Below are 15,988 nucleotides of genomic sequence, written 5' to 3'. Positions count from 1 at the left end.
AACAGCTCTCCCCGCACAAGAACGATCGTTCAATTTGTCAATTTTTGCCATTGTGTTGGCGTTTTTGTACCCTTGTTGCTGCCGGGTAGTTTATCCATTTTATCTTACTTTCCTTTTACTTTCTCAGCTTTACCCCGTTCTCATTCATAATTATGTAAGGATAGAGCGCGAATTGCCTACGAAAAACCGGGGTAAACCAGCGAAATGGAAGTAACGTATTAGAGGAGGTGTGTTTTTTTAAACACAAAAAAAAAACTTTAAAAGAAGGCGTTACACGCGAAACAAGTATTAGGAAGTCTTTAGGGTAGGTTTGATTTCATTGAGAAGAATGGTGGTACAATTTTGTTGCAGATTCTTAATTTTCATTCATGCTCTGCACAATCAATTTGTGAGCTAATTGGGAATTCGAGTGAATGTATACGACACAAAATAACACAATGATCAATATTTGATGGATTGTTGATGTTAAATCAGGTATTGATTAAAGGTTGCACTTCTATGGTAGATTGTTTAATCTGATCAATTATTTGTCCAGTATGGAAAAAGTTTTGTATCAGATACATTTTTGATTTAGTTTTAATAAACCCTAAAAGTATTTTTAATGCATTATATCTAACATCAAATTAGCAATGCAGAACTTTTTTGAATAAAACCTGAATCGAACATGATAGCTTAAGACATCCAACAGCTCCAGTTTTATTTCTCCAGCAGCTCTCAAATGAACTTATACTGCTTGAGAATGGAGCTGGTTTTATGATGATTTAGTCGAAGATTATATCGGGAAGAGTCCCGGAGGATGTAGAAAGACATTCGGTGGATGCAAGGACATTTTCTGTGATGATGGTTCATTTTCCAAGATTTCGTTGAAACACTTCTTTTTCAGCGCTGTTTGTGTCTATCTACCATGTCTAATCGCATATTGAGTATTGGAAAATATTTTAGTAACATATTGTACAGACTTCAACTTTTGAAATGACATGATATACAAGTTGGGACATCAGATTTAAACATGTTTTTCTCTGCGTGGTGTAGACAATCTAGGACGAGTAACGGATTACCTGAAGAGAAGACATTTATCTATCGCATTTGCTTAAATTCATACGTTCTTTTCTATTAAGGTTTTTATATCTTTTTTGTAATTTCAGTATTCTTTGACGATAAAAATGGTAAAGAATGCAGAAAAAAATGCCAATGGCAACTGACTTTCAATGGCGCATCATTCGGAGGAAAGCAAAATAGGTGCGACCACTTTTCTTATTGTTATTCCCTACAAAGATGCCATTCCTTATGAATGCTTTTGCAAATGTATTTTTATGTATATGTGAAAACAGAACATAAATGTACCTGTATGTACCTGGTCCGTGAAGTACCAGGCGTCCGCTTTGAATATGTAAATTTTTCCGAATAGGTTGTGTTTTACGTACAATGTAAGTGAAACATTGTTTTGTTGCTTTTTATCTTTAATTTAATTTTAATTAAGAAAAAAGACAAGTTTTTACAGTATTTCAACAATAATCAATCAATGAACAAAAAGGACCGTTTATAATTTTTTTATAACTGTCATTTGAAATCAATACAAAACGTGGGATTGGTATAAGGGAAAGTAAAAAAAAAACAGCTAATTCGTTTACATCATCAACAACAACTCGGCCACTTTCATTTCATAGCCACTGCACTTGTGCGGACCTCTACGAGTGACGGTTTGGAGTGTGATGCTAACGATTATGGTCAACGAATGCGCCAATATAATCGACGTGGCGTGTCACGTCGAATGCTGACCTCCTCCGGTTGCATACATACACACACCGAGGGACAGAGGAAGCAAACACAGGGAGGAAACGGGATGGTGTAGGAGCAAAAAAGAGAGATACATTAAGCATCCGTTGGATGAAACGATAGAAGCGATAGATAGAAGCGTCGACCAGTATAGCAATGCGATAGATACGCGTTTCTCGTGCTTCTCTATCGCGTCTTGTTGTGATGAAACTTGCCTCCGACAACAGCAATTTGGCCCTGTTTGTTCCGAACTCTCTATCGGTGTGTTGCTGTGTGTGTGCTAGCCTCCATTCACGGCCACACCATGCCTCTGGCCACCCCGAACCGATTCACCACTCAGTTTGCTCGCGCAAACCCCGAAAAATGCATCTCGCAGCATACATCGGCACTCAGCGGCGAATGCGTTTCACTTGTTCGCGATCGTGCTGGCTAGAAGCACTCACGCATCGCGATGCATCGTGCTCACGGAAAAATCCCCACTCCAGCATGATTTGCGCGCCGCGATCAACATAGATTTACCCCCACCCCGAATGACGAGCGGCTTATGCTGCCGTTTATGCTGGCAGTTGCAGCAGAATTTGCCCGCATGCATAATTCGGGCGACCGGCGTGAGTGCACGCGTGAGAGCACGAATAGTAGAAGACAGCCGAATAGAAAAAAAATAGGGAAGGTGACGTTGCCGAACGCCCTACGAGCCGTAGCTGAGTGGTCCGACTGGTAGACCTTCCAAAAACTGTGCGAAGGGCACATCGAACGTAGGACGGCTAAGGGCTGTTGCAAGAGCGATGGTTTTTTTTTTTGGTGTGCAAGTGAGAAGCACAGAGCGAGTAGCTAGGTTTTTTCGCTAGGGTTCGGTAGGAGAAGGTACCCGTTGGTTTGCTTTCCCGTTCACACCAATGCAACGATGCTGCGCGGTGCAGCATAAAAATGCGCCCTCGGTCTATGCGCAGCGGAGTGTGTGAGCGAGACAGTGGGCACAAGGGAAAAAAAAGGGCACAGATTCACTCACCCAATGCCCAAAAAGGGTTCCCGATGGGAAAAGGGCGAATGCGAAAAAGGGAAAGCCGGACGGTGTGAGTGGCATTTTGGAAAAGGATCGAGCATCCTTCGAGTGCATGGAGGAAAAACCGCACCCAGGCTAGAGGGAGAGCGAGAGATGACCGGGATGAGTGGTGACGAGGTGGTCCGCAGGAGAGAGTGCCTTGGTGAGGAGGTCTTCGTGCAGAGCACGAACTGTTTTGGTGAAGCTCGCTTCCATCCCATACCATCGTCTCCTCGGGCCGGTACCATCTAGACGGCGATTGACTTCGGCGATTTTCGGTGGGCTCTGGTTTTGGCCGCAACCGTTCTCGGAATCAGAAGCGAAAAGTCCGCTCATTGGCAAGCACGTCCGATCGACCACCAAACACGCCATCCGCCGTCGTATCGCGCGCACAACACAAAACCGTACGACACGGGCCAAAGTCCAAAATTGCATGTGCAGTTTTTCGGTAGTGTGTGTGTGTGTGAGTCGGTTAAACGCTTAACAGAAAAGATTGAATTATAAATTCGAGCAAAACACAAAAAAAAAACTCACGAAACGCATTCGGTGTGCAACGAAGGAGTGCATTAGTTATTGAACGAAAGCGCAACAAAGCATTTAAAAATTCCGCAACAAACACAAAACGGTACGAAAACTGTTTGAGAACGCAAAGTGCAAAGTGCAACGAAACAAATAAAATTATTAGTGCATCTTCTAACGCGATCGTATGTTCCTCTCGCCGTAGGTGTGTTCGGCAACAGTCGCATCCCGCTGCAAGTGGATGATCACACGGCAAACATCAGTGGACAGCAGCCGAAGGCGGAAGTTTGTGCAGACGACCTTCCCCGGGGGTCCGGAAATATGCACGCGTGGAAGCAGTGGCTTAACGCATATGCAGTGAGTGCCAGTGGAATGATGCAGTACGGTGCTCAATGAAGAGAGACGTACGGTTAGTGCAAAACGAAGCGAGCGAACAGCAAACGATAACGATAAGTTGCGAATACCTAAAATTCATAACGAAACATTAGTGATAAAACGAACGTGAGTGAAGTGACGAAAAATTTGAAAGTGTTTGTGTTGAAATACCAAAACAACTCGATCCGTTAAATAAGGAAACAAGGAAGTAAAACTTTGGCAACGGTTTCCATGAGCAGTAGTGATTGAAGAAGAACAGCGAGCGAATCGTGGTCTAGCGAAGCAGTAGAAAGCGTGCTCAAGCGAACGCAAAACACGAATACAACGAAGCAACAGCGCGCCGGAAGAAAAAGGAAGAAAAGGCGTAAATCTCTGTGCACGGTTCAAGCAATAGTGGCGTAGAAAGTCGCGCGCGCGTCTCCTAAAAGTCCCACCCAACACCTCCTCCACTTTACAACCTTCCCCCGCCAAATCGCACAAGGGGAAAACCTCACAGCAACATCTTCACCTCGCACAGCATTATATCAACACGCCCCAGAGCAACGGGGGCTAGAACTTCAAGTGGTCGCGAACCCCCGCAAGCAACGATCCGGATAAGCGCATTGTCTCGTCCAGGCATCTTGAGGTGTGTTCTCGGCTTCACACAAAGTTTCCACACATTTCTGCAATAACTTTTTCGGTCCTAGCTGTGCTTGAGGTTATCAAAATTTTTCGAACCCACTTCCTTTTACGCACGAATTCTTGGCCAAGAATTCAGCGTGTCCCCCCCTACTCGAAAACTCGATCCCACCGTTCAAACATCGTTAGGCGAGTGCTTCGCGAGAGTTTAACGAGATCTCCATTCCAACTTCACCGTGTGTGGACGTGCTCGACGAGAAAATCAAAAGGCAATCAGGTGTTGTGCCGTTCGGCACGATCGTGATGAACGTGAACTTTGGTGTACACGCGCCATCGTTTGTCTACGAAGCGGTTCTGGAAGTGAAAGTTTAACACTACATCCAGCCGACAACAAAAAAGTCAACCGAAGGTAAGTCCTTTTGAGCATCCCTAAACCTACACATGCTGCACATGTTTCTGATCGTTTGGCGTCGGCAATACGCGCGCGGGATCAGTTTAGTTGCCCTCCCAAACTGTAGACAACCAAGAAATAGGTCAGCTAAAGACAAAAAAAAAATACACACGCGTTGCACAATTGCACAAGCTGGTGTGGGAGAAGAAGAACACAAAACAGACGCTCGAAAACTAGACCCGCCTAATTTCGCAGGACTGTCTGCAGGACTCCAAGCAACCAAACCAACGTGTATGCTGTTCAGATGTTTGCACACGTTTTCCGTTTTCCGTTTGGCAAGGGATTTGGCAACGAAAGATGCCCTTTTCCCTAAAAGGATGTTGTTTCGTTCGAAGAAACTTGATGTTTGGATATTTGATCGTTTTGGTTTCAGTTTCTGAAGCCATGGCATGATTTTTGGCCATTTTTGGGTACAGTCTTCCAATGCGCTGGCGAATGTTGTATTGGTGGTACTAGCCAAACTACCCAAGCAAAACTGAACTTTGAAACCCAAGTGGATGTATGAGACCAATGGGCAAACAGATAGTTTGGACGAAAACATGCTCTCCCTATGGGTAAGATAGCTTACATTTACACAAGATACGGCGTGAGTAACACCACAACCGACCAAGATTGTGCATTATCATTATCAGCTAGCGAAAAGAGAGAGAGAGATTGTGCAGCCCGGATCTTTTCGACGAAATTCGTACAGTGATGCAACCTTTGTTGTCGTTGTGACCTGCCTGGGGGACGATCGTATTCTCACTTTCATTTGGGTTTGGAATTTCTGCCATCCTTGCCTTGTACCCTCAAGTGTGAGAACGGCGAAAGTGAAAAGCAGAATGTGCATAATGCTTCCTCCCATTTATCGTACCATTTAATCATGTTTAAAGAAAAAGGGATCCTAAATTTCGGTAGACGGATCACAAAATTTGCATGCGGTAGGTTTCTCCCCCCCATTCGAATGATCTCTTCGAAGATGCACCAAAGTGCATTTCCTTCGTTCTGTGTCTTTTATTCATCCAAATCTCCCATCAACTCATTTGAATGCAATAGAGGGAAAGGACGATCTACCCTTTATTTTGAGGATCTTTACATGCTCTCGCTAAGACCTCAAAGAAATGGCACTGCACTTCTTGCTGCTGTTGTCTTCTCCTTCTCGCTCCCGGCACAAACAATCTTGCTTTCCGTCTGCTCCGTTGGTGGTATTCAGTACGGCACAAACCCAAACCTCAGCACACGGAAATCGCAGATCCGATGCATTTGCCAACAATGGCAAAGTGATAGTTTATTTGTGCCCTTTCTTGCCCTCTCGGCAATGTAGAGGAAGCAGTCAGTGAAGTTTAAAAAAAGGGATGCCCTAGGTTCGTCCCAAAGCGACAAACCGTAATAATAGTAAGAAAGCAAAAAAAAAAACACCAAACAACCGAACCGCAATCAAACTGATGATCTTTGAATTTGAAGAGTTTGCGATGCGGAGGATGTGCAACTGCAGTGGAACTGCATAGCCGTGGGAAAGCTCAAGTCCTTTAGATGCTCACACTGTTACGGCATTTGACGTTCAATTTTTGTGGGTGACGTCAACAGGAACAATGAGAGGTGGAATCGCCAAAAAAAAAATGGCCATACACCTCAATGCCTAGCTGCCGGAGTTACGGGTCATACATGGTCCGACGTTTCGCAACATCATTTTCTGCCAGCGAGAGTAATTAATGGTAGGACATCGACAAGGGTTTCCCTTTATTCCACCCGGATTCGTTGCGATCCCGGTGCCTATATGCCGGTGCAGTCGGTCCCTTGAACCACCATCTCAGGGGTCCTGCATCCCCTGGTAAAAGCATTTGTCAATAAATCATTACGCTTACGATAATAACGTTGGTGGTGATCAGGAGAGCGAGCGAGCGGTGATGCTGGTGCGTGCTGATCGTAATGATGAGAATTTGCTGACCGGGGATAAGACACGGTCACCGAGAATGTTTGCGCAGGATCGCATCCCACCATCCGATTCACCTCCGCACCTTTAATTCGATCATTATACCTGCAGATACCAAAAAAAAAGGGAAGCAGACATAGGTTTAACGGCACCTTATAACCTTTTAACCTCGTATTGCACAACGGCTTGCCGTATTCTGGTCCTTTTTGCGTGTGTACCTAATCCTCCATTCGCTGCTTGGCACATTTATCGGACCCGTTGAGAAGGGACGTTTCGTGAACTTGATTTATTTTGTGTTCTCCAATTCCTGTTGACCTGTGCACGATTCTTGTGCCTGTGCAAAGTGCAAAAATCCCTCGCTCTAATCCTCTAGTTTCAACTGCTCTCTGTCCATGATGAGTGATCCTCTTCCTTTTTTGCTGCTTCCATTTATTGTTCTTTCGCTGTTTCGTAGCTTTTGCCACTTGAGCTAGGGCACGCATTTTGGCATGAGCATTCGGACGTGCTGCGACCCTGCCGACTGTGGACAAATTAGGACATCAGGAAGTGGATTATAGCTGGAGGGCAAACTGTTTCTTTCACGTTTTGTTCGATGAAGAAATCCCTGTTTCACCCCGCCGAGACAACACTCGAATTTTACACGAACAAGTGTTCCAATTTTCCTGCCTGCCTTGAAATGGAATGGACTCTCTTTTTTGTGTACTTGAGCCACCAAGATAAGGATCGAAGGATAAAGCTGGGTTCAAAGAAATAATTAAGAAAAAATAATCGCATAGAAAGGATTTGCAAAAGCTCCTGACTTTCTTCCATTTCCGTTGCAAATATTAGATCGTCTGAATGTTCTTTGAACGATATTTTTGGAATCCCCGTCTTTTTCATTCGCAATCAGCCGTTGAAATTGGAAAGGAAGGATGTGTTTGCAGAAAAAAAAACGAAAATAAATGCCCAACTATAAAGCCAACTCCTTCGTCTCTAATTTGTACACTAAAATTGGCGGAGCACGGTTTAGTGGTCACGCGATGTGCGATTTCGACACGATTCACAAAAATATTCGGATTCATATACAGTCAGTTCGCGTTGTTCGCGGTACTGCAGTTGAGCGGATTTGGATGTAGGGGGATTTAGAAAATTTACTAGTTTTTTTAAGTTTTTTGTCGTTAACAGCGACGATTTACGTAGCCTAGGAGTTTCCGCTCATCCAAATAAGTGTATACAAGAAGTTTTTAATAATTCTTGTTTTGTACAAATGTTCTGAATAACAGTTTTGTATGTTCTTTGAAAATGCAATAAAAAAAAACTTGTTTTCTTAATACAAAATTGAACCGATGCAAAAAGCAATATTCGTGTAACGCGAATTTTCCTTGCCAGCATAAGTCGGGAACTGACTGTATACACCCTTTTGCAAAGACAAAAAAGAATAATCAGATAAGCCCGTAGCAGAAGTTGAAGCCGGTGCTGTGGTACCCCTTCCAAGAGATTCGTTTCCGGTGATGGTGGTGGTCAACACCTGCCACATAAGACGTCTCGAGTGATAAGACGAGGACCGATATTCGGTAAAGAACAGAAGAGCAACGACTAATGGGAGCTAACCATCAGCCTAACCGATCCGCGGGAGTGACCCGGGAGGAAAGGTGTGTTGTTATTTTCGCACGATATTCGCACAAAGCGCCACTAGTTTCTCGTAGCACACACAATCGCGTTACCGCAAGATAACGCCCCCCGGAGGCTCATTTCGGCAATCACGCTTCCGTTACGGTGCGCCGTGAATCTGATGATATGCTGGTCGCGACCTATAGAGCGAGAGCGCCACCATACACCCATGTACCTTGATTGCGATTATCACCACATTCCGCTCCGCGTGACTCAGAACACTTCAGCGGGAATGAAAATCGTCACACGCTGGGACGGGCAGTGAGACCTCGAGAAAACCCGTAAACAACAACATTGCGGGGTTTTGCCGTAGGAAGGCTGGTTTTGCGACGCAAATGTTGTTTTTGTTTTCGCGCTCTGTCGCGATAGTCGAAATGAATCGGTAGTGTTATTGGAGAGTCTTGACAATGGCAAAGAAACATGGCAGCACTGTCGCTAAACTAGTAAACTACTCCACTATTGCACGTATGCTGTTCATCACTAACCGGAAGTCTACTTCCTCCTTTCTCCTCTCCGTCCTCTCACAGAGCAAAACTAGTGGATAGTTTTTGGACGATATAGGTCCACCCGCATCACCGAAGCTCAAGAAAACGTACAGCAAAAACATACGGCCTTCAACATGGGTAGCAGCGAAGGACAAACGTACTGTCTGCGATGGAACAATCACAAATCGAACCTGGTCGAGATACTGGATGCGTTGATCAAGATGGAGTGTTACGTCGACTGCACGATCTACGTCGACGATCAGGTGCAGTTTAAGGCGCACCGTGTTGTGCTGGCCGCCAACTCGCCTTACTTCCAGACGATCCTGCAGGATGTCCCGATGGATCACTGCAGTATTTTGTTCCCGGGTGTGCAGGAGTTCGAAATGCGCGCACTGCTGGAGTACATGTACACCGGTGAGGTGAACGTGACTCAGGCACAGATTCCGCGTATTATGAAAATCGCCGAACAGCTGGAAGTGAAGGGCCTTTACGATATGGCTGATTTGAAGGGTCGCTTCAACAAAATGGTCGACGTGGACCATTTGATGCGTGATCGCGACCCAGCCACTACACTGCTCGCCAGCAACAACAACTACAGTAGCAAAGGGTCCTCGACTGCTGGATCAGCAACTGCGACAGCATCGTCCTCTTCTTGGAAAGACGCTCCACCGACCAGTAGCAGTGGTGGTATCAGTAGTCAGTTCTCACACCATCAACATCAGCACCAGTCATCGCCGGTCATCTCGACCTCGACGAACATATCGATTGCTCAGAGCAGCAGTTCCTCCCCGCCGTATTCGTACAAATCCCCGTACTCCAGCCTATACTCACGCAGTCCCGGTGCCGTAGAACGTGATCGCGAACGTGAAGAACGTAGCCGTGACCGATCCTCATCCTTCTCACACTCGGCCACCTCTCCACATCGCATCCAGTCAACCTCGGGTTCCTCGGCATCATCCGTTGCGACACAGATTGCACTACAGTCACAAGGCGGCAACCATCAATCGTCCACGCACCAGTCGTCCAGCAGTTCCTCCAGCGCTACCTCCGCTTCTGCTCAACCATCGACAGCGGCAGCGGCTGCGGCATTAGCAGCCGGTTGGCCAGGACTCGGCCAAACACAGCTGCACAGTATGCTCAGTTCTGCGTACGACTCCAGCACCGATATGAACCCGCTCAAGCGCAAGAAACTGCAATCCATGTCTAGCATGCTCCGCGACACTCCAATTCTGCGAAACGTACTGGCTCAGGCGAATCCTGCCGACTCCTCCCAATCGACGGGTGGAGGTGTTCCGACTGGTGCAGCAGCAACGGTGGCCACGATACAAACGATCCAAGGCAGTATGAAGTCCGATCCCGAGCGACCCAGCAGTCATCACTCTAATGGCAGTGGTTATAAGGTAAGTACTTCGGACAGATACTCTTTCAGATATTTTCTTTTGCATTTATAACACTGTATCACACTAACATTTCGTCTTTTCCAAATTTCTCCCGTCACCAGTCAATCAAGGAACCATCCCATTCACCATACGCGGACAAATCCTTCGATGATGATCTGCTGGACTCACCCCACAATTTCGGCGGCGATGCTCGGTTGGCTTCGTACGTGCCACATCAACAGCAGAAACCGGAATGGAAGCGTTACAAGCAGTACACCCGTACGGACATCCTGAACGCGATCGAGTGTGTGCGTAAGGGCATGAGTGCATTGCAGGCTTCGCGTAAGTTTGGTGTTCCTTCGCGCACGCTTTACGACAAGGTGAAGAAGCTGGGCATCACCACTGGACGTCCGATTAACAGGGCACTCAAACGATCGCCCAGTTCAAGCGGTAGCCCGGCATCTTTCCCGTACGGTTTAAGCGGTGCGAGTCACATGTTTGGTCCAGGCAGTGGTGCTCCCGGAAGCTCACATCCGGGTGATCACCATCAGCAAATGCCTTCTCAGTCACAGCAACAGGACGACGACGCATCAGCGGCCGCAGCTGCTGCAGCGGCAGCAGCCATGGCACATCATGAAGCCGGTCGTATGATCAAACTCGAGCATGGAAGCCACCATGGACTGCCACCTACGATCCCACATCCTGCAGCGGCACTGCTCGATCCTTCCTTCCTGCAGCAAGCGCTGGAAGCTCGTGGTGGAGACATTGCCGGTCGTGAAGCACTACACGCCATGGCCTTTGCGGCAGCAGCTCATGCGGCTGTTAATGGTATGAGCACGTCTCCGGGCACGCACGGAACAGCTCGATCACCAAGCCCAAGTGTGCTGATGAAATACATGCGCTCCGTCTCGATGAGCTCTCCGGAAGACGATCGTCACCATCCGGCGCAGCAACAGCAACAGCGAGAGCGAGATCCTGCGGAAGCACACCCCCATCGGGATGGCCATCACCACAACGGATCAGATCCTGTCTACGCAAGGCGCGATCATCCCATGGAGCAGGACTCGATCGACGAGACGGGCAGCGAATGTGGTGAGCGACCCCCTAGCGGTCCGGGACCGTTGGAAGGACAGGACGATCACGTAGAAGATCTGTCCATGGGCCACAAGCGTGATTCAGAGGAACGAGGACCCTCCGTATCACCGCCTCCTTCGTCCATTGTTCGCGCAACGCAACGATCGCGATCACCCTCACCACAACCGGTACCACCCTCTCTACCACCACCCCAGCAGCAGGGTGTCATCGTGCCAGCGCCCGGTAAGTTAAAGGAAGACTACAACATCCCCATCAAGCGGGAAATCATCGCCGACAGTAACGCACCCTCAGAATCGTCGTAGAGTGGCAGCATTATGCCTCGACTGTTGCCTCGAACAAAGCATCGGGCACACTCAGCAACGCTCGTACTACTACTATTACTATTACCATTGCGAAGCATAGACAAAATCGAGAAACGGGTAACTAAGTTCACTGAGTTTTTTTTTTACACTTCACCCACTGAGGAGTACATTAAGATTAGTTGACAGACATTTGTTGATCCCACCAACGGTTGTTATCTACCAACGTCGAAGGCTAGATTCAGCATCGAATCACAATCCTCTATTCCTTTATATTCACCCTTCCATGGTGTCATGGTTGTAGTTGACGACCCCCACCGGAAGTTAAGCACGGTCCTAAATGTATCTTCTCGCAAGAAGAACGCGCGCGTTGCAACATAAGTTACCTTAATGACGTCATCGAACCGATCCCACCAATTTATTTAAAATACCTAGCGCACCACCAGCAATTGTAGAAGTATTTAGCTATTTGTTGCATCTTTTTGTTTCATTTTTTAAATATTTTTAACTAATCTTAACAAAGTTAACCACACACCAACAGATGATAGACAGCCCATTTTGAGGGAGCATAGAACAATTAGCATTATAGCTTAACGGTAATAGCAATTCGCTGGCAGAAACAGAATCTCTATCTCTCTCCCTTCGTAAGCATTCTCTTCGTCGGCTAAACTAAATCGTGAACCTAATAGACTGAAACGAGTACTCACCAACAATCATCCACCCACCCACCAAAAAAACACGCACAGACAAATGGCTCGCGCAATCAGCGAGAATCACCCGCAAAGATAAAGATGCGTCTGTATGTATGTCGTAAGTGTGCGTTTTTCTGCAAACGCTTTTACCCACAACGGAAGTGCAATAGAAGGAAGCATCCCGAAGGACGCTATCCAAGACTTCCCTTTCCTTTCTTTGTTACTGTTAGGTTTGACCATCTTAGATGAATTGTTTCTTTTGACTATTTGACCTAAGTAAACGCCTCCAGGGAAAGCCGTCTCTACACACTAGTAGTTTAACATTAACGTTAGCTCCCTAATTCTTTCTCTCACCCCTTTTTAAAGATCCTTTTCGAAAACAAAAAGATTGTAAACCTATCAGGCTCCAAAGTCTGTACACCATCGTTTCTTAAACTTGGTAGTAATCTTCGAAAGCGTTTTCACAGTTATGAACAAATCATTGGGGATAGTGTAGCATAATGCTAGAACCCCACACATTTGACTATGCAGCATCATGCAACGAGGTTGTATTTCTGAAAGCTCTGCTCGAAAACGCCACAAAAATTTAAGACTTTAATAACAAAAATGCATCTTTTCCTTATCTAAACAAAAAAAATCTAGGAACGATTAGAAAATTAGCGCAGAACGGTTAGGTATCACCGAACCATGTACTATTAGTTCTAACTTGTCTAGTGCTTAGTCCCTGCTCTACACACCTTGTCCCCCGAGGTTTAGACGACCGTCTCCCAACATTGGCGAGAATGGTTCGAATGTGTGTGTTGCCTTTTCGTCACTAACTGATTAGCCGGTAATGATTAATGTTAACGACGCCACATACACCCAAGACAATGTACGCGGTTGTGCGGTTCTGTTGCGAGAAGAGTGAACCACAGCCCCAGCATGATTCTACCATCGAGTGCCTATAATGTATGATGATTCCTATAAGCTAGTGCGAGTGTGATGTGAGTTGAGCTAAAACACGGTTCCTGCATTTTATTCTTATGTTGTTTCGTGTCTCTGTTCTGAGGGCACAATATGCGTACAAACACAGATATGCATATTAACATTTTTTTCTGTAATGCACCTAGTTAGGCTGTACTATTGTTTATATTGTTTAAGTGGAAATGTTCTTCATCAAATAGTTTCCTATTAGTTAGTTACCACCGGCACAGCCAACAACCAAGCTGTTACGAGGTCGCAAGTCGGTGCATTAGGTCCCTAAAGGGTATTACGATTTGGTAAGATAAGGACTTTCTTTTGCTCTTCTTCAACTGTAGCCATATCTTACCGGATGGGATGCGAAACGTGTTGAACAAAACCAAGCAAATCAAACTATTTAGCAGATAATAGCAGTAGCAGCAAGCAAAAAGATGATGTGTATCATACACGGAACAATGTTGGTTTTCTCATCGTGGAGATGTGTTAGTTGATTGTAAAACTAGAATAATGTAGCAGTAGCAGTAGTAAAATGCTTGATGTTAACCTAGCGCATCGAGTTGACATTTAATAAGAAAAACCAAGGAGCGAGCAAAAAAAAAATGGGAAAAATTTAAACGATAAAAAACAATGCCATATAAATATACACAACTCCTAAGTTTAATGCCTACTACTAATGCATACTACTAAGCTCTTAAAAGGTACGACACGAAACAAAATCAAACGAAACTACTAGGCAAATGGGCAAGACGTGCGGTGGTAAGGGATAGGAAGAAAAAAACTTTATGCTAGGAACTATTTTAATGGTACCATTTCGTAAGGATAATTATTGAAAAGACTGATTAAGAATCCTGTTTGTTTGTTAGTAGACATGGGCTTTAACCACGCGAGCGAAAGAGTGCGAAGAGGGTCTTAAGACAACAGGAGTGCACGGTGTGTTTGGTAGTAGAGTCCCCTTATCCCCGTCCCTTCCGAAGTTACCGGTGTTCGATCTGTTAGACCCGGGGTTCGCCTAACACCAGTCTACGCAGATCGTCCATCATCCCGTTACGTTGCGCGCAAATACTGAAAGACTGAGTTTAATATTTACCGATCATTCGGTCACGTCACGACACGGAAAAACGGTCCACCAGGCCCCACCTTCCCGGGGTTCCATCCAGGCCAAGCAAACCGAGTGACTACAACACCGTAGCATGTATTTATTTTGTTTAGGTTTTGTTTAATTCTTTTCTTTTTTTTCTCTCTCTCTCTGTTGTAAGTAATTACTTGCCCATTAATAGTTTTCTGTTTTATTGCGGTTGGGCTGTATCCGTAGAGCCCCTCCACCCAATATTTATGTGCGGTGGTTCCAAGGGGGGATTATTGAGAGGAAGTTGTCACGGATGCTACTATGTTTTGAATGTATTTGAATGCGTGAATGAATGTATTTGTACGTGTGCGTGTACCCTTCTGAAATGTCCGTTGTTTAATTCTCAAGTTAATGTGCTGGGGCGATGCAATATCATCATTGTAGTAAGCTGGAACGCGTCGCGAACCACAAGGACATCCTCCAGTATTGCTAGGCCACTATTCGTCTCGCAGAGTTGTACAGTATGTAGTTTTTAAGGTGCCCCCGCAAGCCCTCGAAAGCCTTGTATAATCCCAAATTAAGTTTGTGAAATAGTCATTGAATTATTATAAGAAGCAAGTAAGCAGATCCTAGGCGCAAACGGTTGATGTCGTTCAGGAAATTCCGAACACCTCGTTAGTAAAATGTTACGCAAAGGATGTATGTCACGATTCACGGTTTCGTGTTGCGAGAACTCTTACTATTAGATCTGTCTGATATGTGCGGTACGATACAGGGTTTCGGTATCGGCCCCATAACTATGGACGTTGTTTTTAGTTGGTGCAAACGTAACGCAATTGTGTACACGAGCAAAGAAAGCACGGAGAAATCGAAACAGCATGATAAGTATGCAGGATGTTAGAGGGTGAAGTGTTGGGATGGATGGTGCAGCACGTTCATGGAATGTTGCACAATCAACCACAATTAAATCGATATCAGCATTTAAAAATACAAAACCATATGAGCATGAACATAAATAAAAACTTTGTAGAAACATTAAATACGATGTGTGTGTGTATTTCTGCTTGGAATGAAAGAATTATCCCTCTTCTCAGGACGCTTCTTAAACAGGATACCTTTCAGAAGTGCAGATCGTTTTGCTTACAAAACAAAGTGGATAGAAATTCGGGATAGTTGTAGAGGCATCCCAGTGATCGCTTGGTCATCCATAACTATGTCCATGTAGTGCAACCAATTCCTTAATTCTTGTATTGGTTCCTATCTAAGTGCAGCCGTCCATAGTGTCATCCATTTGGCGCCATAAATGGACGGACATAGTTTAATGGGTCTTCCAAGGGAACTCATCCAAAGGGCATCTTCCTCCAAAAGTACTAGCCCACTAAGAGCTCTTGTCGTTCATAGAGCTAGAACAACAACTAGAAACCTAAAGTTTAACGAACAAACCTGCTCATCCAGCAATGCAGATGTCTCCATCAGTATTGCACTAAGTGAAAAAGTGCTTTAGCAAAAGGGACTTTAGACAACAGCTGGAATACCACAAGATTCTGTTATTGGTCCAACACTGTAGAATCCTATGTACGATCGTGTCCTACGTTTAAACCTTCCGTCCGATGCGACCACAGTGGGCTTCGCCGATGAATAGGTACTCACGGTTGAGGGGTCCAACATG

The 15,988-nt window shown here is 45.5% G+C and overlaps 1 protein-coding gene across 1 annotated transcript; it reads left to right on the top strand.

Moving 5' to 3' along the window:
- The first annotated feature begins 3,991 nt into the window (after window positions 1–3,991).
- On the top strand, window positions 3,992–15,359 carry LOC118507747 (longitudinals lacking protein, isoforms A/B/D/L-like). The gene is made up of 3 exons (XM_036046750.1): window positions 3,992–4,739; window positions 8,871–10,228; window positions 10,330–15,359. Exons 2-3 carry the CDS (start codon window positions 8,963–8,965, stop codon window positions 11,602–11,604), a joined length of 2,541 nt encoding a protein of 846 aa, XP_035902643.1. The 5' UTR covers window positions 3,992–4,739; window positions 8,871–8,962; the 3' UTR covers window positions 11,605–15,359.
- Window positions 15,360–15,988: the final 629 nt, after the last annotated feature.

Source organism: Anopheles stephensi, chromosome 2, assembly GCF_013141755.1.
Source record: "Anopheles stephensi strain Indian chromosome 2, UCI_ANSTEP_V1.0, whole genome shotgun sequence".
Taxonomy (NCBI): domain Eukaryota; kingdom Metazoa; phylum Arthropoda; class Insecta; order Diptera; family Culicidae; genus Anopheles; species Anopheles stephensi.
This window is presented reverse-complemented; position numbering and strand designations above follow the sequence as displayed.